This window comes from Scophthalmus maximus, chromosome 6 (genome assembly GCF_022379125.1).
Source record: "Scophthalmus maximus strain ysfricsl-2021 chromosome 6, ASM2237912v1, whole genome shotgun sequence".
Classification (NCBI taxonomy): domain Eukaryota; kingdom Metazoa; phylum Chordata; class Actinopteri; order Pleuronectiformes; family Scophthalmidae; genus Scophthalmus; species Scophthalmus maximus.
Window position 1 is genome coordinate 1,029,120 of NC_061520.1, and position 20,881 is coordinate 1,050,000.

Below are 20,881 nucleotides of genomic sequence, written 5' to 3' on the forward strand. Positions count from 1 at the left end.
GGGAAACTTCAGGCATAAATGGAGGAAGGTTTCCCACCATTAGTGACGGGCGTGTTTACACTGTATTATCTGCTTCATTCTCACTGTATCGCTGAAGTAATTGAAACCCTGATAAGAGCAGCTGTGGGGATGAACCAGGTCCCTCAGTGAAGAGAGACACGAGCATCAAGGATGAATCCTCGATCGGCGGCGTTTCAGGAATCAAACAAAGCATTGATGAGATTTATTCGTTCTGACGGGATTCAACACATCGCACGTGGATTTGTCGTGGGTCGGTTTAGACCTGCGGGTGTGAGCGAGTGGAATCTGCTGCCGACGGTTACCGACAGGCTTTTAAATCCCAACGTAAACACACCGCCGCTCCTCCAGCGCCAACCCTCATCCATCAAACCTTACAGTGAAGCGCCAACAGGCTCCAACACATCTCGGGAAGAATTACTGCGTTTCTTTGTGACTGCACATTAACGTAACCCTGACAACTTCACTGCTTCTTTTAAAGCTGGATGCCGATTCAGGATCGTCTCTCGTTGTAAAACTCATCCCTTTTGTTTCCTGCTTCCAGGAAATAGCCACAGCCTCACACTTGGGAAAGACTCATGAAACTAAGGGCCACAGTTCCAAATGGAGACGTTAAAACATGAAGCTGTGTCACAAGATCGAGATCCCAGTTCAGTGGCTGCATCCTTTGGAGGCTGCATTGGAAGACCGATTGCGGCTAAAGGGTATTATCCTAGTACCTAGTTCCTTTAAACACAGAAGACAAATTTATCCCGAAGGATCCAACAGGTGAATCCTTCTCGGGCCGACCTATCCGAGGATCCGTTGCGAGCCGGTGACGAAGCTGAGGAGCTGGTGAGCGGGTGACTGAGCTGCCGCTTCAAATAGCTGACGATGCAACGGTAAGAGTTGGTGACGAAAATCCTCGGTAGACCGTCTGATCTCGGTTCAGCCTTCCAGATCAAGACCAGATCAATCTGTCAAGTGTCGGCTCTGTTCTGAGTAGAGCCGCTGACGACTGGGAACCTGTGAACGTTCTTATGCTCCGGTTACACAGTTACAGTTTCATAGTTTGCTGACACTTTGCGACTGCAATGCTGCATATGCTGAGATGCATCCGGGTTGAACGACATCTAGAAGGATCTACAGAGCAAAAGTCTAAAAAGGAAAAGCCAGATTCAGGAACAGTCCTATTGTCCAAGGATTGACGTCGGAATGAGGTTGGTGTGATCAGATTCTCGAACCTTCTACGATGCATCTTAATGTTTGATCACCGAGATTTTCTTTCTAATCCGCCAAGAAAAAGACGAACAAACAAAAACAAAATACACAAAAAACCTCACATGTCGGTTTTCTGGCTTTTTTATAGTCTGAGCTCCATCGAATCTCATTCAGCTTTGACTCCGTCATCTTTCCAAAGGTTTCTCTCAGCAGCAGATCATAAATAACTAATATATCACAGCCGGTCTTTGTAAACACCAATCAGTGTGTGTGTGTGTGTGTGTGTGTGTTTGACTGCTTTGATTTGTTCTGCAGACCCGTATGAGATTTCTGTCTTATCTCTGTTTTGCTTTCAGATTTGCAAACACACTCATAAACCATTAATACACACTCAGCAATTGTTGCCGTGTTTCCCTTGGAACCGATGACAAACATTATCGGACTCCAAAACCCACGTCAGGGCCAGAAACCATTAGCCCCCCAACCCCCGCCCCCACCGCCCCCAAGATGATGGGGGTGTCCCTCCCAGTCCGCAAGGCCGAGATACCCAGAGAGGATTGTGGAGTGTTGTTAGTTGAGTCGGCCTTAAATCGTAGGTTTCAGCTCAGTCTGCTGGTGTGTGTGTGTGTGTGTGCGTGTGCGTGTGCGTGTATGCGTGCGTGTGCGTGTGCGTGTATGCGTGCGTGTGCGTGTGCGTGTGTGTATGCGTGCGTGTGCGTGTGCGTGTGTGTATGTGTGCGTGCGTGTGTGTGTGTGTGTGTGTGTGTGTGTGCATGTGTGTGTGTGTGTATGTGTGTGTGTGTGTGTGTGTGTGTGTGTGTGTGTGCATGTGTGTGTGTGTGTATGTGTGTGTGTGTGTGTGTGTGTGTGTGTGTGTGCATGTGTGTGTGTGTGTATGTGTGCGTGTGTGTGTGTGTGTGGACGTCAGAGCGAGGACTCACACACTGCACGATGCTCTTTAAATGGTTTCTGCAGCAGCCGTCAATATTGTATTTTTATTGCTCCGCACATTCCCATCTAGTGGATTTTGCAACACACACGTCCGGCACAGTGTCGTTCTCGGCGCTTCTCCGTGTCGCTCCGACTTCGAGGCTCCAGGTCAACGACGATGCTCCACAACTGACCCACAGCTCAGGTCGACTCTCCTGGATGAGCCGTGAAACGTCCAGTTGTCACAGGTACAACTCCAGAATGTCCACAGGCATGTTTGTAAGAATCGCAGTGTGCGTCATGTGCGTCACTACATGTTGCCACTCAGTCTGGAGCAACAGGCGGTAGAAGCACCGTGACTCACATCCTGTTGGCTTCATATAGCTCAGGTCGGTGCAGCTGATGATGACGTAACGCCGGGCGATGTCTCATCGCTGCTGTCGTTTTTTCATCACCAGTGTTGTTGTCAGCTCCCACTGTTTCCTGTGAAGCTTTTTTAGCTCACGGCGGCTTCTAGTTTTAAAATGAACAATACTTCCTGTCACAGTTTCACTCCCTCGTTCAGGAACAGTGCAGTTCTACTTTACTCACGAGGCTGTTTAATCCTCCTAACAGCTGAAGAACGCTCGTTTTCCGCCTCATGTATTGAGCCGGGACCTCCAGCAATTCTTCAATTTCAACCTACACCGTAATTCTGCGACTGGCTACAGCAACTCTTTACTCTATAACTGATGAGTAAATCTATACTCTATAACTGATGCAGTTGAAGCTGACTCGCGAACAAGGAGACCGCGGACGTCTTGAGCAGAAGTATTTATTACAAGAGCTGATTGAGGAGATTTCTGGTTCGTTTCACAGATCAACTAGTGGTCAGTGCATGGTGTCTCTGAGGGCGTATTTAGCTCTCAGAATAATGGCGTCGTCAAACAGACAGAACCGGCTCCAGAGTCGCTCCACAGTAATTCTTTCTTACGAGACGTCTTCCGACTATAATCTAAACTGTGCGACTACGACGCCCAGAGACTCGACCGTGGACTGTCCCGGCCTGCCAAAGATAATGACCTCGCATAGCAAACCCAACACTCATCTTTATCTTTACAGTCGCGCAGAGAGGAGAGACATTCTTTATCACTTCAGATACTTGAAAAAAAATCAACAAAGTTATAATAAATTCTTGGAGGAATTTCATCCAGGATTTACAGCAGATTCTCTCAGCGACCTGAGACCAAACTCCCCTGAAAACCAGGTCTCAGTTCTCGTCCTCTCAGCCTCATCGATCGTCTAGAAGACTTGGTATTAAACTGATTTATAACATACATCAATAGGGAGGGAGATTTACGTGGAGATCACGTCTCTGGGAAACAGGACACCTGTTGTGGGGTCGGACAAGCAGGAACGATTCCCACTACACATTTGTACCCCGGTGACATCATTAGAGAGCCTGATGTACAGTATGTTCCCATAGTTACGTCAATGACACAAAACTGACATGACAGGTCTTGGGTGTCATTTTACTTTCAGTTCGGAGCTTCAAGTCCCAAATTCACGAGGTGACGGGAAAAAAAACATCATTTGTATCCACTTTAGAAACGTAGCTCGAGTACGGATATTAACTAAACCAAAGGGAAGCAGAGAAACCTGTTCATGTCTTCATAGGAAGGAGCTGGACACTGACGGAGACCTCGGCTCATTCAGAACCCTGCAGTTCGGCTCTGGACCAGAAGAGGAGCGGTCACACTGCGACCGTCTGCTGCCGGTTCACAGCCTCCGTCCGTCACGCTCCTCACAACCTATACACATCAGGGACGTCGCTGCGTCAAGTATTTTTTAAGGTTAGCTGAAGACGTATCTCTTCGCTCACGCCTTTAAATTGCTTCGACGTTCCTGACACGGACGATCTGCATCACTTTCAAACGTTCCATTTCACTTTGACCTTATGCATCTGATGTATTTTATTTTGATTTCATTGGGTAAAGGCCAAGTTCCTTTATAAAGCGTCTTTAAAGGACACAGCAACTTTGTGCCAAAGTGCTTTCCAACACGATTGTGCAACAGGTTTTCATAAGATAGAGAACTTAAATATATATATATATATATATATATATATATATATATATATATATATATATATATATATATATATGTGGAGCTCCGAGTCCGAGAGAGGAGGATGGAGTTCGACCGCAAGTCATCGAGTCAAGTGATGAGTTAACAGGTTTGTTCATCTACGTTTTATCTGCATGTTCATGTAAAATATTCTGTGCACATCGTATATCTTATTGTGAAACACATTTCTCATGAGTGGTGCCATTCAAAGTATAATTTTACTATTCTATCATTTCTGACATAATGATTAAGGGACTTCCCAGTGACCCACGGTGTTTTTCTTTTCACACCACTTGTTTCCTGTTTACCGTCAATGCCGAGACGCAATAAGGTAAAACAGGAAGTGATTAGGATTCATAAATAAAAGGGGGAAGGACAGAGAGAGAAGTGTTGGCAACTATTTTTTGGGCAATTTAAGAGAGGAATTCAGGAAACGCAACACTTTGAAACCGAACCGACACAAACGGACAATAGGAAACAGAAATAAGGAGCGGGAGTGAGACGATCAGAAAAAGCAGAATGATGAAGAGCTTCCTCCTCCTCATCGTCCTCTCACTGATCACAGGTAAGAGTCATTTACACACTAACACATGACCCTGATTCTACAGAACGATGACTTCATGTTACTGTATCTCTTCAGTGTCTCAGTCTGAGTGAAGCTCAACAAATCAAATATTCATCACAAAATACAAAACTCACACACTCAAGCCAACAGCATCAAAACACACTCATGTTTCTCCTTAAACCAACATGTGCTCTTCTAATATTACTCATTTACAAATATAAACAGTCGCTTATTAAATATGATATGAGATATTCCCCCGGTGAACAGATTGTGACATGTTTTGTTTGTGTTGATGATTAACAAACTGTACCATGGAGTTAAAATTAAAGTTAAATCTGTTTTTTATTCATATCCTGAATATAAAAGCCACTAGGATTTAAAAAAAAAAAAGTATCTACCTCTGGCGACCCCTGGTGGCAGAGGACACTACACAACACTTATCTGTAAATTACGACAAAAAAAGTAATAACTACAAAATAATAACAAATAAATGAATCAGACTCAACAAATGTCGACAGGCAGGTGATTATTACTGTTTCATTTAAACAAAGAAATCCAAGTCATACACAGTTTATGGTCACGGTTGAGCAACTAAGACAAATGTCTTTACTAAATCTATACAAAGTGAGATTCTTGGAGGTTTTCTCTGGAGTTTAACTGAACAGCTGCTGATCTGGGCCACGTTCACATGATGGTGTTTCTGTGTCGGAGCTGATGTGACAGTGAAATGTTCTTTTTGATGGACAGGCTGCGAGGCCAGAGAAGAAGAAGTAGAAGAAGAAGAAGAAGAAGAAGAAGAAGACAGATGCCAGGGAGGATGGGTCGAATTCACCTGCAAATATCCCATAGAAAAAGAAAAGTATCAAACCATCAAGGTCGTCTCTCCCAGTAAAGTTTCCATAGAGAGCAGTCGACAGAACGAGTGGGTCGACGACGGGAAACTTTCCCTCTACCATAACACGAGTGATCGATCTGTCAGGGTCGTCGTCAAATCACTAACAAGAAGTGATTTGGGGAAATACCGGTGTAAATTTGACCAAAGACAAACCGAAACAAATCTGAAACTGAAACATGGTGAGAAATGCTTGATTTGATTTTCTACTTCTTCTTCTACTTTATTTCATCACACGTGCTCAGATAATGTTTCTCTGAGGAGTTCAGTACAATGATCCCGGTTTAGTCTGAACTTTAAACTTTCTCAAATGCTCGAGTTTACTTTCCATATTCTATCCTCTTCTTTTTCAAGTCATCTACATTCATCAGTTAGACAAATGGAAGTCAATTTCATCAAGCAAAATAATACAAGTCATGATATAATAATCCATTTTCACATCTTTTACCTGCAGCCCGCTGCCAGAATCCGAGAACTGAGTCTGCAACAGAAAAGACCACACACACGATCACATGCGACTTCTCAGGCAAGTTGAAGAAGAGAGAAAAGTTTCTCTGCAAAGAGGAAGGTTCTGGGTGTGTGGAAATTCAGTCAACTGGGAGGTTCACACTCACAACCAGCAGGCGTCGCCTCGACGTGTCCGTCAGCAGCGTGTCGTCACAGGATGCTGGTGTCTACTGGTGTGGACTGCGATCAGAAGACAAGAATAGCAGAACTGGACTCGGACGAATACAGCTGCAGGTTCAGAGTGAGTCATTCACATCTGCAGCCTCTCAAGTTGGTTCATATACGAACACACAACTATGTTAGCAGATAGTTTTTTTCTAATGGACGTCACTAGTTATATTCACAGATTTACCCACGTCAATGGTGCGTTCACACCGGACGCAACGCAAATTATCACGCGAGTAGATCACGGACAGAGTCGCGTCATTGAGTCGGACGACTCCAATGTTGCTCTCACTGGTTGTAGGTCTATACAATTATGTCCAATCGAAAATGAACCAAGAGGACGCAGACTAATACGCGTTTGAGTATTAGCTGGCTACACCAGGCTACAGGCTTCGTCAGCTCTAGAATCGAAGGTCGCCTGCTACTCACGTTGTCTTGGCCGGACACGACCTGGATGACTAAGAATCTTCAGACACTGTCGAGTGAGGCTGGACGCGTTCATTCGGAGATGCTCGTCTGCTCATCGCAGCTGGCGAGGTTTCAAGTCATTTGTCCCCACTCTCCCCGGCCCCGACCTGTAGCTGCAGGGTTTCATCCACGGCACTGCTGCCACATGAGTGTTTGATTGGACAATTGCATCCGTAAGCAGACGTGCAGCTGGTCCTAATAAAGCTTCATCTATTTTCAGTTCCTCCAACTGCATCAACACCGTCCATCCATCAATCCCCTGTATCCTCTACTTCCTCCGTCCAGTCAACCACTGTGTCTGCTGGGCGTCGTGGTGATTAGTTTGGCTTCTATAACTAGATCAGCCTTGAATTCCATCACACCGGTGGTTTTGGACGGATGTTATCTGATGGCGGTTCAAACGGTGCTGACCGTCAGTCTTGTCCTTGTGGTGTTCTTCTTGCAGAGGCCACTTGGTTACCCGGTGTAATCTTTGGAGTCGTCTCAGCAGCTGTTTCGGTGCTTGTGTTTGTTCTCATCTACAGACGTAAGTGATTTCTTCGACACAACATGAAACACGCACGTACACGCTTCCTCGGTCATGTCTGGAATCTGAGATCTGGCCACAATTCAGTATTACTGTCTGCAAATGTCTACACTTGTTGTACATTAGTGAAGGAACCAGGTCAGATTGATCCATGTTTTCTTCTGGTTGTTAATTTCCTTGTTCTCTTCCCTTTCTTTTTTTTTCTCATTTTTCTCTTTCAGGATACAAGGGTTCAAAAACCACAATAAATGAAGACGCACAGAGCGAGGTACGTGTGTGTGTGTGTGTGTGTGTGTGTGTGTGTTAACGGTCTGTCCACACGCAGCACCCAGCGGTTGTATCAGACGACACTTTGTGAGGGTCGCTGGAGGAGGTTACAAGTAACTTTGCAGCTGTGGAGATTGATGACCGGATGCTAATTTCTGAAAGATCAAAAATAAATCATAATCCTGATGCTATGTTCACACCTGACACCAAGCGAACCTTTGTGTCGCGACTTTGGTCACATGCAGGATCATTTGCGCTTATTTGGGTTGTTTGCGTGAATAACGCAAAAAACACAACGCGTGAATATAATAGTAAACCTCCTCTGAACAAACACGTAGACGTGAAGTGTTGAATGTAAAACAGTCAGACAGGACACACAAAGCGGTTGTGCTAACTGGGGCTAAAGCTAGCGTCCGACTTCCTCCCTCACTTCCTGTCGAGCTCCTCTCTTCTTCCCCCCGTCACGATACAAATAGTTGCTCGTGTCAAAAAGCTCGGGCTGCTCAGACTCAGAGACGAGAGTTTCATCCTCCATTTCTGACACGACGTCAGGACGTCTGACGACAGTGACGTCGGGAGGAACTCGACGCTAACTGGCTTTCGCGACGATGCGTCACACGAATATTTCAACTCGAGCGAGTGAAGCGAATGACACAAATTTCTCTTGAATCACGTCTTTGCATTGACTTTGTAAGTGATCTCGCTAGCATTAGCATGCTAACATGCTCACAGCGACATGCTCGTTCTAGTGGTATAACATTTAATCCAGCTTAATTTCAACCTGTTAGCATGCTAACATAGCCGGTTAACACTGAACACGATGCACAGCAGAGGAGGGAGGAAACCTTTTCACACCTGGTGACGGCGCTAGTTGGAAAACTCGGGATCCGAGGGGACAGTGACTCATCCCCTGGTGACCATGAATCCGTTGACCAGCCTCCTTCGCTGTGGACCACGGTCAACTGACGGACACAGAGCTACGATGCTAGCGTGCTTTAAAAACTCAGCCACAATTTCAGTTTCATACAATGTTGTAAAGTGTGGTGGCGCCGCTGGACTGGGTGGTAACTGAAATGGAATAATTGATGGAGTGGATGCCGATTCAGGAAGACGGAAACCGTGGATGTTTTCAGCGGAAGTATTTATTATCAGAGCTCAATATTGAGAAGACTTCCGGTTCACTTCACAGATCAACAGGTTCACAATGTTCGGCGTCCCATGACAGTCTGCCCATCCCCGTCTCTGTCGTCATCTCCCTGCGACTATGACACCTCGAGTGAGACTTCAGCTGCTCAATGATTGTTTCATCTTGCCATGCATGAGATGACCTCGCTTGGTGCCTCAGAAGACTCGTCCTGAGAGTTTCTAAGGGAGGGTAGACAGTAGAGTCCAGTGGTATCTATGTTCTGAACCTTGAAACAGCTCAGAGGAGCAAAGTTATGACGTTTTTGGAGCAACCAGGATGATGTCTGTCCGTCTTTACCAACTTTAGTACGAGTTCATGCTGATTGTTGCTGTTAGAATAACTCACTGTGTGTTTTTCACTCTGGAAGGATCACGGCTATGCAGAGATAGAAGAGTGCCCGCAGAAGTCGCACTCGGGAACTGGAGAGAAAACACTTTACGTCACTGCCAACTTCCCCACAAACCCCTCTGCCTTCACTCATCCGCCCGACGTCCAGTCTCAACTCGGCTCTGGTGACGTGAGTGGTGACACAAGTTACAACGTGGGGGGCCACGACCAGCGTCCCGCCTCCTCTACTGTCAATCAACCGTCCAGTTCCTCTGAAAACCCCCCTAGCTTTTCCAACGACAGTCTGCACTGAGGAAGACCAAGTCCAGTTTCTTATATTTCATTCAAATATCTTAAGAAACAAATGCAAAGCTTGAGCTTCAGACAGCAGAAAATCACATCTGGCGTTTTTGTGCAAACCTTTCTAAAGTTCAAGATAACAGCAGCTGATAAATGTGCTGTACTGTGGTGTGGTTTAATAAGTTGTTATCCTCTGTTCCTTTTGGAAAAAATATGTAAATACGAGGAAAAACTTGCTAAACTTATTGCTGAGACAGTGTTTAAAGACTGTTAGGTGTTTATATATTAATATAAAGTATTTATCTTTATGATTTAACAAATTTCTTTGGAAACATGCTTAATGTTAATTACTGTTCAAGGAAACAAGACCCAGTGTTTGGAGGCCTGATTGTTTGGGATTTTAAATTTGTCTTTGTGTCGATGTAGAAACAAACTTTCACTCATTTTGTTCAGAAACAATTGTTTTGTGATGGAACGTTCGTGAAATATCCCAAAAGGTTTGGACGAATCTATAGTCTACTTCGTAACTCTCTACTCTACATCACCATGATCATCCAGAGGATGGTGCTGTTGAATATCTGATTCATTTCATTATTCCACAGGCGACAGACATTTCCTGAATCACCTTTGACGTTTTCACTCTCTCTGCGAACTGAATTCTGAAAGTCACCTGTTTTATTAAACAAGACGTAACAAGCTTTCAGAAATGTGTGGAACTGTTTTCCCTACAGCTCCAGACTGAACGTGCTACTGTTTGAACATGTGTAATATATACTGTGTACACGCACACATATTAATACATATCTAAATTAGGAGTTGTACAACAGCACATCTGGGATGAAGTACGTCAGTGTAAGTATGATTGTTGCTTTTTGTAGATTTCTGGGATGGCGGTTGAAATTTAAAAGTGTTTCTCCACATTTATGAGATGTTTCTTGATATTTTTTTAATTCCCTGCGGGGCCGACACGTGACAGTCAGGTCGCGGTTTTTTAATAAAATTGCATATAGATTTAAATGTCTGATGAACCTTGGTCGAGTTGAGCATTGCAGACTGCCTACATCAGTGGTCCATTCAAGGAATCCAAGTTCTGCAAACGCCTCATGTCTATTGATAGCAGACATTATGGTGTTAAATAAAGAGGAAGAAGATAAGAAGGAGAAACCGCAGTCAACGCACTGAAGCCGCCGACAGAAACAGCTCCAGTGTCAGAACCACGATGAACCAAGTGAAGCGTTTCATTCTGCTCATCCTCTCGCTGGCGACAGGTAAAAGATGCAAACTGTCTCATTACTGATGTTCTGTATTAAGAAACGTAGCAGGTCACTGCAGCAGCACAGTGCTGAGTCATAACTCGAGGTCAGAATGCAGCAATGCTCAGTTCAATGTAGATGTTCCGCTTCGTCCGTCCAACCTGTCGTATACAGGCTCCAAATGAAAAATATGAATGTTCCTATCTGCATCCTCATGTGTCTCTCAGAGCTGAGGTTTCCAATCGCATACAAAATTCTCCCCGTTGATGAAAACCTGCCGGTGCAGACGTTCTCTTCTGGTATTCTTTCTTTAAAGTTTCCATGTTTTGAATCTGTTTTGACGATATCATGAAGGGTCTGGAAAATATTTCCTGCTGCTTTACAGTTAAAAAAAATATATGTTTGAGCAGCTTATCAGATATTATTGCATGTCATATTGTATTATTACAATAGACAGTGCCTTGTTGTCAAAGTGTCGGTTTGGATTCGGAGAACCATGGTTTTGCAGATGAAACTGAGAACTTATCATTTTCTGATGCATCATATTTCAAATAAACAACAAATAACGATTCTGTCGCAGATGTAAAACATAAAAACAGCAGAAATGTAGTTTTCCGCAGCTGCAATGAAACAAAATGTGTCTATTGTCAGATTCATCGTCAGACTGGGGCAGAAAATTCATTGCATGAATATTCCTTATGTAGCCACAAACCCTGCTTTGAATATATAAATGTACCTCTGTTTTAGGTGATATGATCCTTTTAAATTTCAAATAAAATGTATTGAATTTATTAAATCGAGAAAAAAAATTGTCCTGTCATTATTAAATTCAATTGAATGACCTGCACGTCCTCCACAGCCCTTAGAGAGTTAAAAACTTTAATATCTAATGTTTTTATGACTCTTGTAATTGTTTTTTATAAGATATATATATATTTATAAGATGTGTAATTTCCTTTTGCTGACGGTTTGTGAATGTTTTCTTGTTCCAAAGTGTCTCTTGAATCTGAGTGATACTACCTGATTAAGTAAAGAATGAATTAAGAAATATTGAATAAGAAATATTGATTCAGATTAAAGCAGCGGCTCTGAGATTGTTTCAGTATCTAACATGACGTCTCTTGTTTGCTCTCCAGGCTGTGAGGTCGGGTCTGAAGTGACAGGATGCGCAAACCGATGGGCTCAATTCTCCTGGAAATATACTAAACCAGACAAACTCAAAGAAATCAAGATTCCGTCCAAATCAATCAAAATCACATGCAATAACGCAATAAAAGGCAGATGTCATTGTTACCATGATACAAAGAGTGCAACAGTATGGTTGGTTATCAAAGAACTTAGACAGAACGATGCTGGTGAATACAGCTGTATATTGGACAAAGGACGAACTGAGTCAGTGAAACTGGAATTAAATGGTAAGAGACAGTATGTTACATTCATTACAGAAATGGATCCGACAGGTGGAACCAAGGATCCAACGGGTGGATCCTTCTCCGACTCAACCTATGTCAGGATTCATTGCGCACCGGTGACGAAACCTTCGGGCAACTGCTGCTCCGTTGCTAGGCGACAGCAGTAGGGGTGGAACACGCTGGTGACGGCCAACTGGAAATCCGCTCTGCACCACACCGTCTCATTTTGGTTTGGCCGTGGTGGACGGAGGCCTCGTAGGCTACGTCCTCGGAAGGAGGCGACCCCTGACCGGGGACACAACACAAGTGTTGTCTGTGTGAATGTGACGAGGTTTTATCAAATTAAACGGTGGCGTCACATTCAAGGCAACAGTACGAGTCATTACACAATGAATAAATGTTCACCTTTACCATCTTTTACCTTTCCTTTCTTAACTGCAGAGAAAACTACCTGCCAGAAAGCGCTTGATCGAACTGCGTATGCAACGGCTAAAACCACCATCGCGTGCGAGTACCCAGACAACGATCGGTCCAGTGTCAAGTTTTTCTGCAAAAAGGAAAATGGAATCTGTGAGGAAATTGTATCAACGCGATCTTCTCAGAAGTCAAAGGGGAAGTTCACGCTCTCGATCACTGGAAGAGGCTTCGACGTGTCCATCAGCAACATGTCCTCGCAGGACAATGGCGTCTACTGGTGTGGATTCAAAATCGGCAATGATACAAGTCCAGGTGTTGGTCTGCGAAAAATTATACTGAAGGTTCAAAGTGAGTTTTTAACATGTGCTGCCTCCAAGATTCCATCACACACACACACATTACTACGTGTTTTTTGAGTTTGTCTTTGTCCATCTACAGATGCCACTTACTTCACAAGATCCCCAAAGGCCGGAGAGAATCTCACATATTGGTGTATTTACAAGAAAGTTTCTCCGGATAATATTTTCATTTGTAAGGGAGAGGATCCATCGATATGTCAAACTCTAGTAAACACGACAAAGCCCAACGTCGGGAAGTTTTCCATGACGGTTGACAAGCGGCAGAAGAAGATCTTTGTAACGGTGAGAGGTCTGACGGCGGGTGACAGCGGGGCGTACTGGTGTGGAGCGGGCGCGACTGACCGAGGACGCAGCCGACAGTTCTTCAACAGACTCATCTTGACTGTGGGTGAGTCACGATATGACCTGACCCTGCTTCAGTGGGAAGGGGTTGGTCCATATCCAAGTACGCATGTACAGATTCATGTACAGACGTACACACACGTTTACAAATCTTACTACGCACTTTCTGAATACACATTTGCAGATTCCTGTATGCATTTGTTTTCTCAGTGCACTTTTGCGTATTCGTTTCCAGACACTGATCCGACTACGCACACGCAACATTGGCCCCACGCAGGCGATGTTGAGACGAGTCGTGAGTTCGTTTTGTCTTTACTGACACCACTGAGCAGTTAACACTCAAGTTCACAACTTCCTCCAGACTAGAAACAATAACTGTAACCGTCACCACAGGCTTCATGTGACCTGAAAAAGATTCAGTGCCGAACAAGGACAGTCACTGTTCCTCATTTTTACAAATGGGATGACAATTTATTACTATCGTCACTATCATTTTGCTCTCAGGGTTTATTTGTCTTGAAGATCGTTTTTCCTGGTTTTGCCAAAATTGATTAAAAATGTTTTCCTTTTGATGAGACGATGTTAATCTCCCCGTGTCCTCATGTCCAGGTCCTTCAGACCACGTGACTCCTGCACCAGATGAGAGTCGCGGTGAGTTTCACATCTGAAACCTTCTGCTGCTACATGGTTGTTGAACTCAGCTCTGGCGACAGAGACTCGTGTTGACGGAGTGTTTTCTTGTTGCCATGTTCCGTCTTTAGCCGGATTCTCTGAGCTCGTCGTCTCTGTGATCCTCGTCTCTGCTGCCGTGCCGCTGCTGCTGCTAATTCTGATCCTCATCTACAAGCGTAAGAGATTTATTATCAACTTGCAGAACACACACACACACACACACACACACACACACACACACACACACACACACGCACTTCTCCATCCTGTACAGATGTGATGCCCTGATATGACATTTTCAAGTGTATCTTCACCTTTGCTCATTTCCTGGATCGTGGTGAGCAGAAAATATAACATCATGAACAAGCGTGATTTAGTCAGTTCCTTCCTGGACGGCTGTAGCGCAGGGGCTGGTTGTGAACAGAGACTGTATATAAGAGTGTGTGAAGCCTGTATTCTGTGTCCTGACCAGCAGAGGGCGACTCTATGAGAACCTGATTCCACGTTGATGTCCACGTTGTACATTATGGTCCATTTACAGTCACAAAGACCGTAAAGCAGAGGATGTGTTGGGGGCGTGGCTACAGTGTGATTGACAGCTGCGTGGTTGCAGGCTTTCGGTCAGGCCCCATACTTCAGAGAAGAAACTGTGTCTTCACTTTAATGAAAACTGTTCCTTCTTTCGTCTTTTATCTCTTCTTTGTTCTCCACCTTCACTTTCTGTCAGGATGTTCACACTCACACGGCTCAGGTGTCAGAGCAGCAGCACGGCAGGACGGAGAGGTGAGAGTGTCTGTGTGTAGGTGTGTGTGTGTGTGTAGGTGTGTGTGTGTGTGTAGGTGTGTGTAGGTGTGTGTGTGTGTGTAGGTGTGTGTGTGTGTGTAGGTGTGTGTGTCTGTGTGTAGGTGTGTGTCTGTGTGTAGGTGTGTGTGTGTGTGTAGGTGTGTGTCTGTGTGTAGGTGTGTGTGTGTGTGTAGGTGTGTGTCTGTGTGTAGGTGTGTGTGTCTGTATGTAGGTGTGTGTCTGTGTGTAGGTGTGTGTGTCTGTATGTAGGTGTGTGTCTGTGTGTAGGTGTGTGTCTGTGTGTAGGTGTGTGTGTCTGTATGTAGGTGTCTGTGTGTAGGTGTGTCTGTGTGTGTGTGTGTGTGTGTCTGTGTGTAGGTGTGTGTCTGTGTGTAGGTGTGTGTGTCTGTATGTAGGTGTCTGTGTGTAGGTGTGTCTGTGTGTGTGTGTGTGTGTGTCTGTGTGTAGGTGTGTCTGTGTGTAGGTGTGTCTGTGTGTGTGTGTGTGTGTGTGTGTGTGTGTGTAGGTGTGTGTCTGTGTGTAGGTGTGTGTGTGTGTCTGTGTGTAGGTGTGTGTCTGTGTGTAGGTGTGTGTGTCTGTGTGTAGGTGTGTCTGTGTGTGTGAGTGTGTGTGTGTGTGTGTGTGTGTGTCTGTGTGTAGGTGTGTGCCTGTGTGTAGGTGTCTGTGTGTAGGTGTGTCTGTCTGTGTGTAGGTGTGTGTAGTGTGTGTCTGTGTGTGTAGGTGTGTAGGTGTGTGTAGTGTGTGTGTGTAGTGTGTGTAGGTGTGTGTAGTGTGTGTCTGTGTGTAGTGTGTGTGTGTGTGTCTGTGTGTGTGTAGTGTGGGTGTAGTGTGTGTAGGTGTGTGTAGTGTGTGTCTGTGTGTGTAGTGTGTGTGTCTGTGTGTGTGTGTGTAGTGTGTGTGTCTGTGTGTGTGTGTGTGTAGTGTGGGTGTAGTGTGTGTAGGTGTGTGTAGTGTGTGTCTGTGTGTGTAGTGTGTGTGTCTGTGTGTGTGTGTGTGTGTAGTGTGTGTGTCTGCGTGTGTGTGTGTGTAGTGTGTGTCTGTGTGTGTGTAGTGTGTGTGTCTGTGTGTGTGTGTGTAGTGTGTGTGTCTGTGTGTGTGTATGTAGTGTGTGTCTGTGTGTGTGTAGTGTGTGTGGCTGTGTGTGTGTGTGTAGTGTGGGTGTAGTGTGTGTAGGTGTGTGTAGTGTGTGTCTGTGTGTGTAGTGTGTGTGTCTGTGTGTGTGTGTGTAGTGTGTGTGTCTGTGTGTTTGTGTGTAGTGTGTGTGTGTCTGTGTGTGTAGTGTGTGTCTGTGTGTGTAGTGTGTGTGTCTGTGTGTGTGTGTGTCTGTGTGTGTGTCTGTGTGTGTGTGTGTAGTGTGTGTGTCTGTGTGTGTGTGTGTCTGTGTGTGTGTCTGTGTGTGTGTGTGTAGTGTGTGTGTACTGTACCTGGTATTCACATTGCTTAGAAAACTGAGAGCTACTTTGATCACTCCAACCAGAATGACGCCTCCCTCTCAGATGTAAACTGTCTGTACTGAGCATGAAAGACGAAGCCTCGTGTCTCAGCAGGGTTTACGTGGCACATGACACAGAAATATAATAGTGGAACGTACAACAGGCTTCATGTTAAGTTAATATTTCATATGCAAGTGATGTTTCTAGTCACATTAACATTGAGCGGCTCAGTTTTCAGGTTTGATGCTTGATTGTCGAACAGAAAGTTACAGATCTCAAAGGAAGTTATGTTAAACTGTTACTTCTAAACATTTAATATTCATTTAATCATAAAGTTTAAATCAGTTACAGCAGTTTAGTCCATTATTCCACGTCTGTAACATCCCTGAGTTCCTGTTTGTAATGAATCTACAGTAGTGGTTGTGTAGCGCTTATTGATAAATTCTTCTTCTTCTCTGGAAGGTCTGGAATGACTATGAGATGCAGGAGCACGTCCAGACACCAGACGCAGGAAACGACCTCCACACAAACATCTCTGACTCGCCATATTACAACACCATCCACTTTCGCGCCGGCGGCGGGCCCCCGACCCCCAGACCGAGCTCCTCCGCCTGCGAATACACAACTCTGAAGTTCGTCCGCGGCCCGAGCGACCGCGGAGCTGCGGAGGATCCCATCTACTCAAATGTCAACGAGCCAAAGCTTGATCGGAAAATATGAAATCTACATGAACTGGGGCCCAAGAGTTCAGGCTGGTTACACAGAAAGAACAGTGAACAGGCTGGTGCCTCGTGTTGGGCTCCATCAGCCAGAGGCCGAGCCAAGCTGTAAACGTCGCTTTGCTTTAAATGAAATATCAAAAGTGTTGAAGGAGACGTTCGTACTGAGGACACATCTCAAATATCAGTTCTCTAACACGACAGATTGGTCCTGTAATGATCAGATTACGTTTGTCTGAGACGTTGAGATTGTTCCTCACACGGCTGCGTCTCTATCAGTTTGACAGAATCTGCATCGCAGTGGAAACATCTCACATCTCACAGCGTCATCAGTTCACACGTACGTCAAACGCCGTGTGGTTCCGTCGCGGCTGCAGATAAATGTTGAAAACTCCACTGACACGTTCCTTCACATGATCGGGTGTGAACGATATGATATCCGATTATGATTCATCCTGAGGAGGACCAGTGCAGATTTCTGCTCCCAGAACATCCTGGTCACCAACGGTAACGGACGAATGTGAACCTCTTGAAACTGACACTCGACCTTTATTGAGCGTTCGTCTTCCCACCATCTTTCAACCAGCCGATCAGGACCAGTGCTCTGTGACTGACAGCAAAGATTAATGATATATTATAAATCTTTTTACTCGCGTGACTCTTCACACAGCTGATCCATCGGTTCAGTTTTCAAATTACAAACCAAGAGAAAATGAAATATCCAACACTTTTGTAAATTTCATTTGCAGTGTGCTCAGGTTAAATCATCTGTTGTAAAATGTCTTCAACTTTAATCCGTCTGATCTCTGAGCCTTGGTTGGTATTAATGTTGCTCTTAGTTGAACTGAGGGACTCTTGTTGTTATTCTTATTCTGATTCTTACCTTTTAAAACTTCTGTGTGAAGAACAGAACAAATCCCTCCAGACAGCGTCAGAGGCCCAGTTGTCTCTGACCAGGAAGTGTGATTTCCTTCAATATCCAGACCCTAAGGGCACATTGCTGCCATCCACAGGTCATAGTTATATACACATTTTAAAATATTTATAGCCTCAGTCCAGGTTCCTTGATTGTATTCTATGACTGCTTTTAACGTTCTGGTTTGTTTTATTGTCAATGACGTTCCATTATACCTGGGAACTCCAAACTCGGAGCCCGGAAGATGGGGGGATTTTTTCCAACCTCCCGATACACATTTCTGCTCAATGTGTATGTATATGTGTTCAACTTACCAACGACATGTGTTGTTTTGCTATGTATGTGTGTGTGTTATGTGTGTATGTATATATATATATATATATATTTTAGCTACATAAACCTGTTTTTATTTTGTAAAGACGTGTTTTTCTGATTCTGATGCAAACGTTCCTGATGTGAAACATTAACTGGAGAAACAAATCCGATCCGACACAAACTGCACTGACACGTTCACACTGCCGGTCCATTTTATTTCATCTGAACTTGTCGACTTCTCTTGACCCTTTTTTCTTTTTTCGAGAGGAAATTCAGACTGAAAAGCCCAGGCTTGATTTGGAAAATATAAAATGTCAACAGTGCTTTTCTTTTATCTTCTGTATCTAAGTCTATAAAAAAACACATCATAAAGAAACGTCTCTTCCATCGTCCAGCGTCTAGCTCATGTCCATGCTCTCCCCGGCCTCGCCGCCCTGGACGCTCTGGTAGATCGACGCCATGTCGGCGTTGGTTCTGATCTGGTTGGCGAACTCGGCCATGCTGGGGCTCCGTTCCACGTCGGGCACGGCCAGCAGGGCGGCGACGGCACGCATGGCAGAGCGCCTCAGCTCGTCCTGCTTCTCAAACTCCTGCTTCACTGAACCGGCCTTCACCTGCAGGCGGAGGGAGGAACTGCAGTCACACGACAACTCACACTGTGCTGCTCAACAGTGACATCACACCATCACATAGTTATGATAACAGGTTCTGTATTATATTGACGCAGTCGAATCAGGAAGACAGATATATACAATATAAGTGTTCATACATGAGTTAAATATAGTTCCATGAGGCGGACCGACCTCGTGTGAGTCTCCATGTTTCTACGACGTGTTGAATACACTTGTTGAACTAAACGCTCCAGAACACGTCGCGTTCACGTTGAATTTTCAGACGCTGACGGAAACAGGAAATGGAATCGGCAGTGTGACACCATAAAGTGTCCCCTGTCGGTCGCTCAGTTGGTTGCGGTTTGAAACTTTACCACCAGATGGCGCCAGAAATGTAAAGAATTACACACTCGGGCTTTAAGGTTCTTTTAGACACTTATGCAGTATAACATGTTCAATTAAGTTCATTCCTCGTTGTGTCTTTTTGCAACCTAGTAACTCAGTTCGGACAGATTCTAGACACAACTGGAAAATAGTAAAAAAATTTTACTTTTATTTTAGGATCTGAGTGAAAAGATTCGGGGGGGGGGGGGGTGCAGCACACTCATGACGACTGTACCTTGGTGGTGCAGGTGGCTTTAAGTGGCTCCACCAGTCTGTCCAGTCTCTGAAGAACAGCAGCTGGACACAGAGACACGAGTCGGGCCAGCATCAGGAAGGTCAGCATCTACCACACACACACACACACACACACACACACACACACACACACACACACACACACACACACACACACACACACACACACACACACACACACACACACACACACACACACACACACACACACACACACACACACACACACACACACACACACACACACACACACACACGAATGAATGAATGAATGAATGAATGAATGAATGAAGATGTTGATCATCTGTTGTGTGTTTTCCACCCACCCGGATGTCGTAGTGGTCTTTGAGTCCTTCCTCTACGTGATCCAGGAATTGCAGGACGTCCAGCCCCTCCAGGCAGCCGTCCAGCAGCGTGTACATACACTCGAACGCCGCTTTACGCACGTCCAGACCGTCGTCCACGGTGTGTTTGAACGGACCCATCTCCACCTGCGGCGAAGCAAAACATTCCAATCGCCTGTATGAAGTTCACAACCACCGCACGCGACCTCCTCTGTTCCGCAGCAGCCCGTTCAACTCACTTCCCTGATGAGGTCCTTCCTGACGCGGGTCTCCTGGTACAGGTGAGGCAGCACCGACCCCAGGAGGCCGCGGATCAGACACGGCTTGTTGTGGGCGGCCGAGTTGAACATCACCAAGGCGACGCGACGCACGTTCACGTCTTTGTCCTGCAGCGTCTTCAGGAAGTCGCCTGCCGGACGGACAGAGAGCTGGTGTCAGGGTCAACGGACAGACGGGATGTAGACCTGCAGATTCCTCAACCACAAGTTAGCAGACGAACAGTACGGATTAGGATTGAGCTCAGTGAAGGTAACTGACTCACCGATGCAGTCCTTCAGCAGTGAGTCGATGGGAGCTGGTTGTTCAACGATAGTGAACTTGATCGCTGTCACCACTGTGCTGCGAGCCAGAGGGGAACCTGCGAGGGGGCGGGGCAAAGAGATGTGTCAGACCTTTAACTTGGGAGGGGGCGGGGCAAAGAGATGTGTCAGACCTTTAACTTGGGAGGGGGCGGGGCAAAGAGATGTGTCAGACCTTTAACCTGCGAGGGGGCGGGGCAAAGAGATGTGTTTGACCGTTGACAGAAAACAAAATGCTGTATTTGATTCTATTAAAATTTTGGTGCCATCGTCGTCGTTTTCCTTATTGTTTTATGCTTGTATCAAATAAATTTACCGTCATCATTTTTGCATTTTAAATGTTCATCATTGTTTTGTTTGACCTGAAGAAAAAAAGACGAGAAGAAAAAATAATGTTTGCTCCGGACCAAACATCGGACGGGTCCATCGATTGAGCGATCACCAATACCTCCGTCCTATCTTCCTCACACTTCGTACCGGCTTTAAGCTGCTGTTTGAGTCGAGGGAGCAGCTGCGCGGGCTCGAGTGACGTCAGCTTCCCCAGACATTCAGCCACGAGGTTCCTGGTTCCTTCCTCCGGACACTCGCAGCTCTGGACCAGCAGAGACCA

At 45.3% G+C, this 20,881-nt stretch overlaps 3 protein-coding genes and 1 long non-coding RNA gene across 7 annotated transcripts in view; 2 read left to right on the forward strand and 2 right to left on the reverse strand.

The window, feature by feature from the left end:
• The first annotated feature begins 4,479 nt into the window (after positions 1–4,479).
• Positions 4,480–10,160, forward strand: LOC118309596 (polymeric immunoglobulin receptor). 2 transcript variants are annotated; one of them, XM_035631915.2, is made up of 7 exons: positions 4,480–4,819; positions 5,567–5,893; positions 6,166–6,459; positions 7,072–7,164; positions 7,297–7,377; positions 7,599–7,645; positions 9,198–10,160. In XM_035631915.2, the coding sequence occupies exons 1-7, from the start codon at positions 4,774–4,776 to the stop codon at positions 9,468–9,470; spliced, it is 1,161 nt and encodes a 386-aa protein (XP_035487808.2). In that variant the 5' UTR covers positions 4,480–4,773; the 3' UTR covers positions 9,471–10,160. The 2 variants fall into 2 exon arrangements, with proteins under 2 accessions (XP_035487808.2, XP_035487809.2); XM_035631916.2 differs by lacking the exon at positions 7,072–7,164 and having other exon boundaries at positions 4,588–4,819.
• LOC118309602 lies at positions 5,329–6,285 on the reverse strand. The gene is made up of 2 exons (XR_004793515.2): positions 6,160–6,285; positions 5,329–5,651 (listed from the first exon to the last, which is right to left on the reverse strand). It is a non-coding gene; the product is annotated as an uncharacterized LOC118309602 (long non-coding RNA).
• A 142-nt stretch (positions 10,161–10,302) lies between the features above and the next one.
• Positions 10,303–17,581, forward strand: LOC118309594 (polymeric immunoglobulin receptor-like). 2 transcript variants are annotated; one of them, XM_035631911.2, is made up of 9 exons: positions 10,303–10,725; positions 11,847–12,125; positions 12,564–12,887; positions 12,978–13,286; positions 13,476–13,535; positions 13,850–13,891; positions 14,002–14,088; positions 14,640–14,695; positions 16,612–17,581. In XM_035631911.2, exons 1-9 carry the CDS (start codon positions 10,677–10,679, stop codon positions 16,867–16,869), a joined length of 1,464 nt encoding a protein of 487 aa, XP_035487804.1. In that variant the 5' UTR covers positions 10,303–10,676; the 3' UTR covers positions 16,870–17,581. The 2 variants fall into 2 exon arrangements, with proteins under 2 accessions (XP_035487804.1, XP_035487805.1); XM_035631912.2 differs by lacking the exon at positions 13,476–13,535.
• A 716-nt stretch (positions 17,582–18,297) lies between these two features.
• Positions 18,298–20,881, reverse strand: part of cand2 (cullin-associated and neddylation-dissociated 2 (putative)) — a 16,477-nt gene continuing 13,893 nt past the window's right edge. For both annotated transcript variants that reach the window (XM_035631906.2, XM_047332805.1), the window contains 6 exons: positions 20,749–20,881; positions 20,235–20,330; positions 19,933–20,102; positions 19,676–19,840; positions 19,330–19,437; positions 18,298–18,713 (listed from right to left, as the gene is read on the reverse strand). The exon at positions 20,749–20,881 is cut by the window's right edge and continues 43 nt beyond it. In XM_035631906.2, coding sequence (XP_035487799.1) covers positions 18,498–18,713; positions 19,330–19,437; positions 19,676–19,840; positions 19,933–20,102; positions 20,235–20,330; positions 20,749–20,881 — 888 coding nt within the window. In that variant the 3' untranslated portion in view covers positions 18,298–18,497. The remainder of the gene's footprint in view (positions 18,714–19,329; positions 19,438–19,675; positions 19,841–19,932; positions 20,103–20,234; positions 20,331–20,748) is intronic.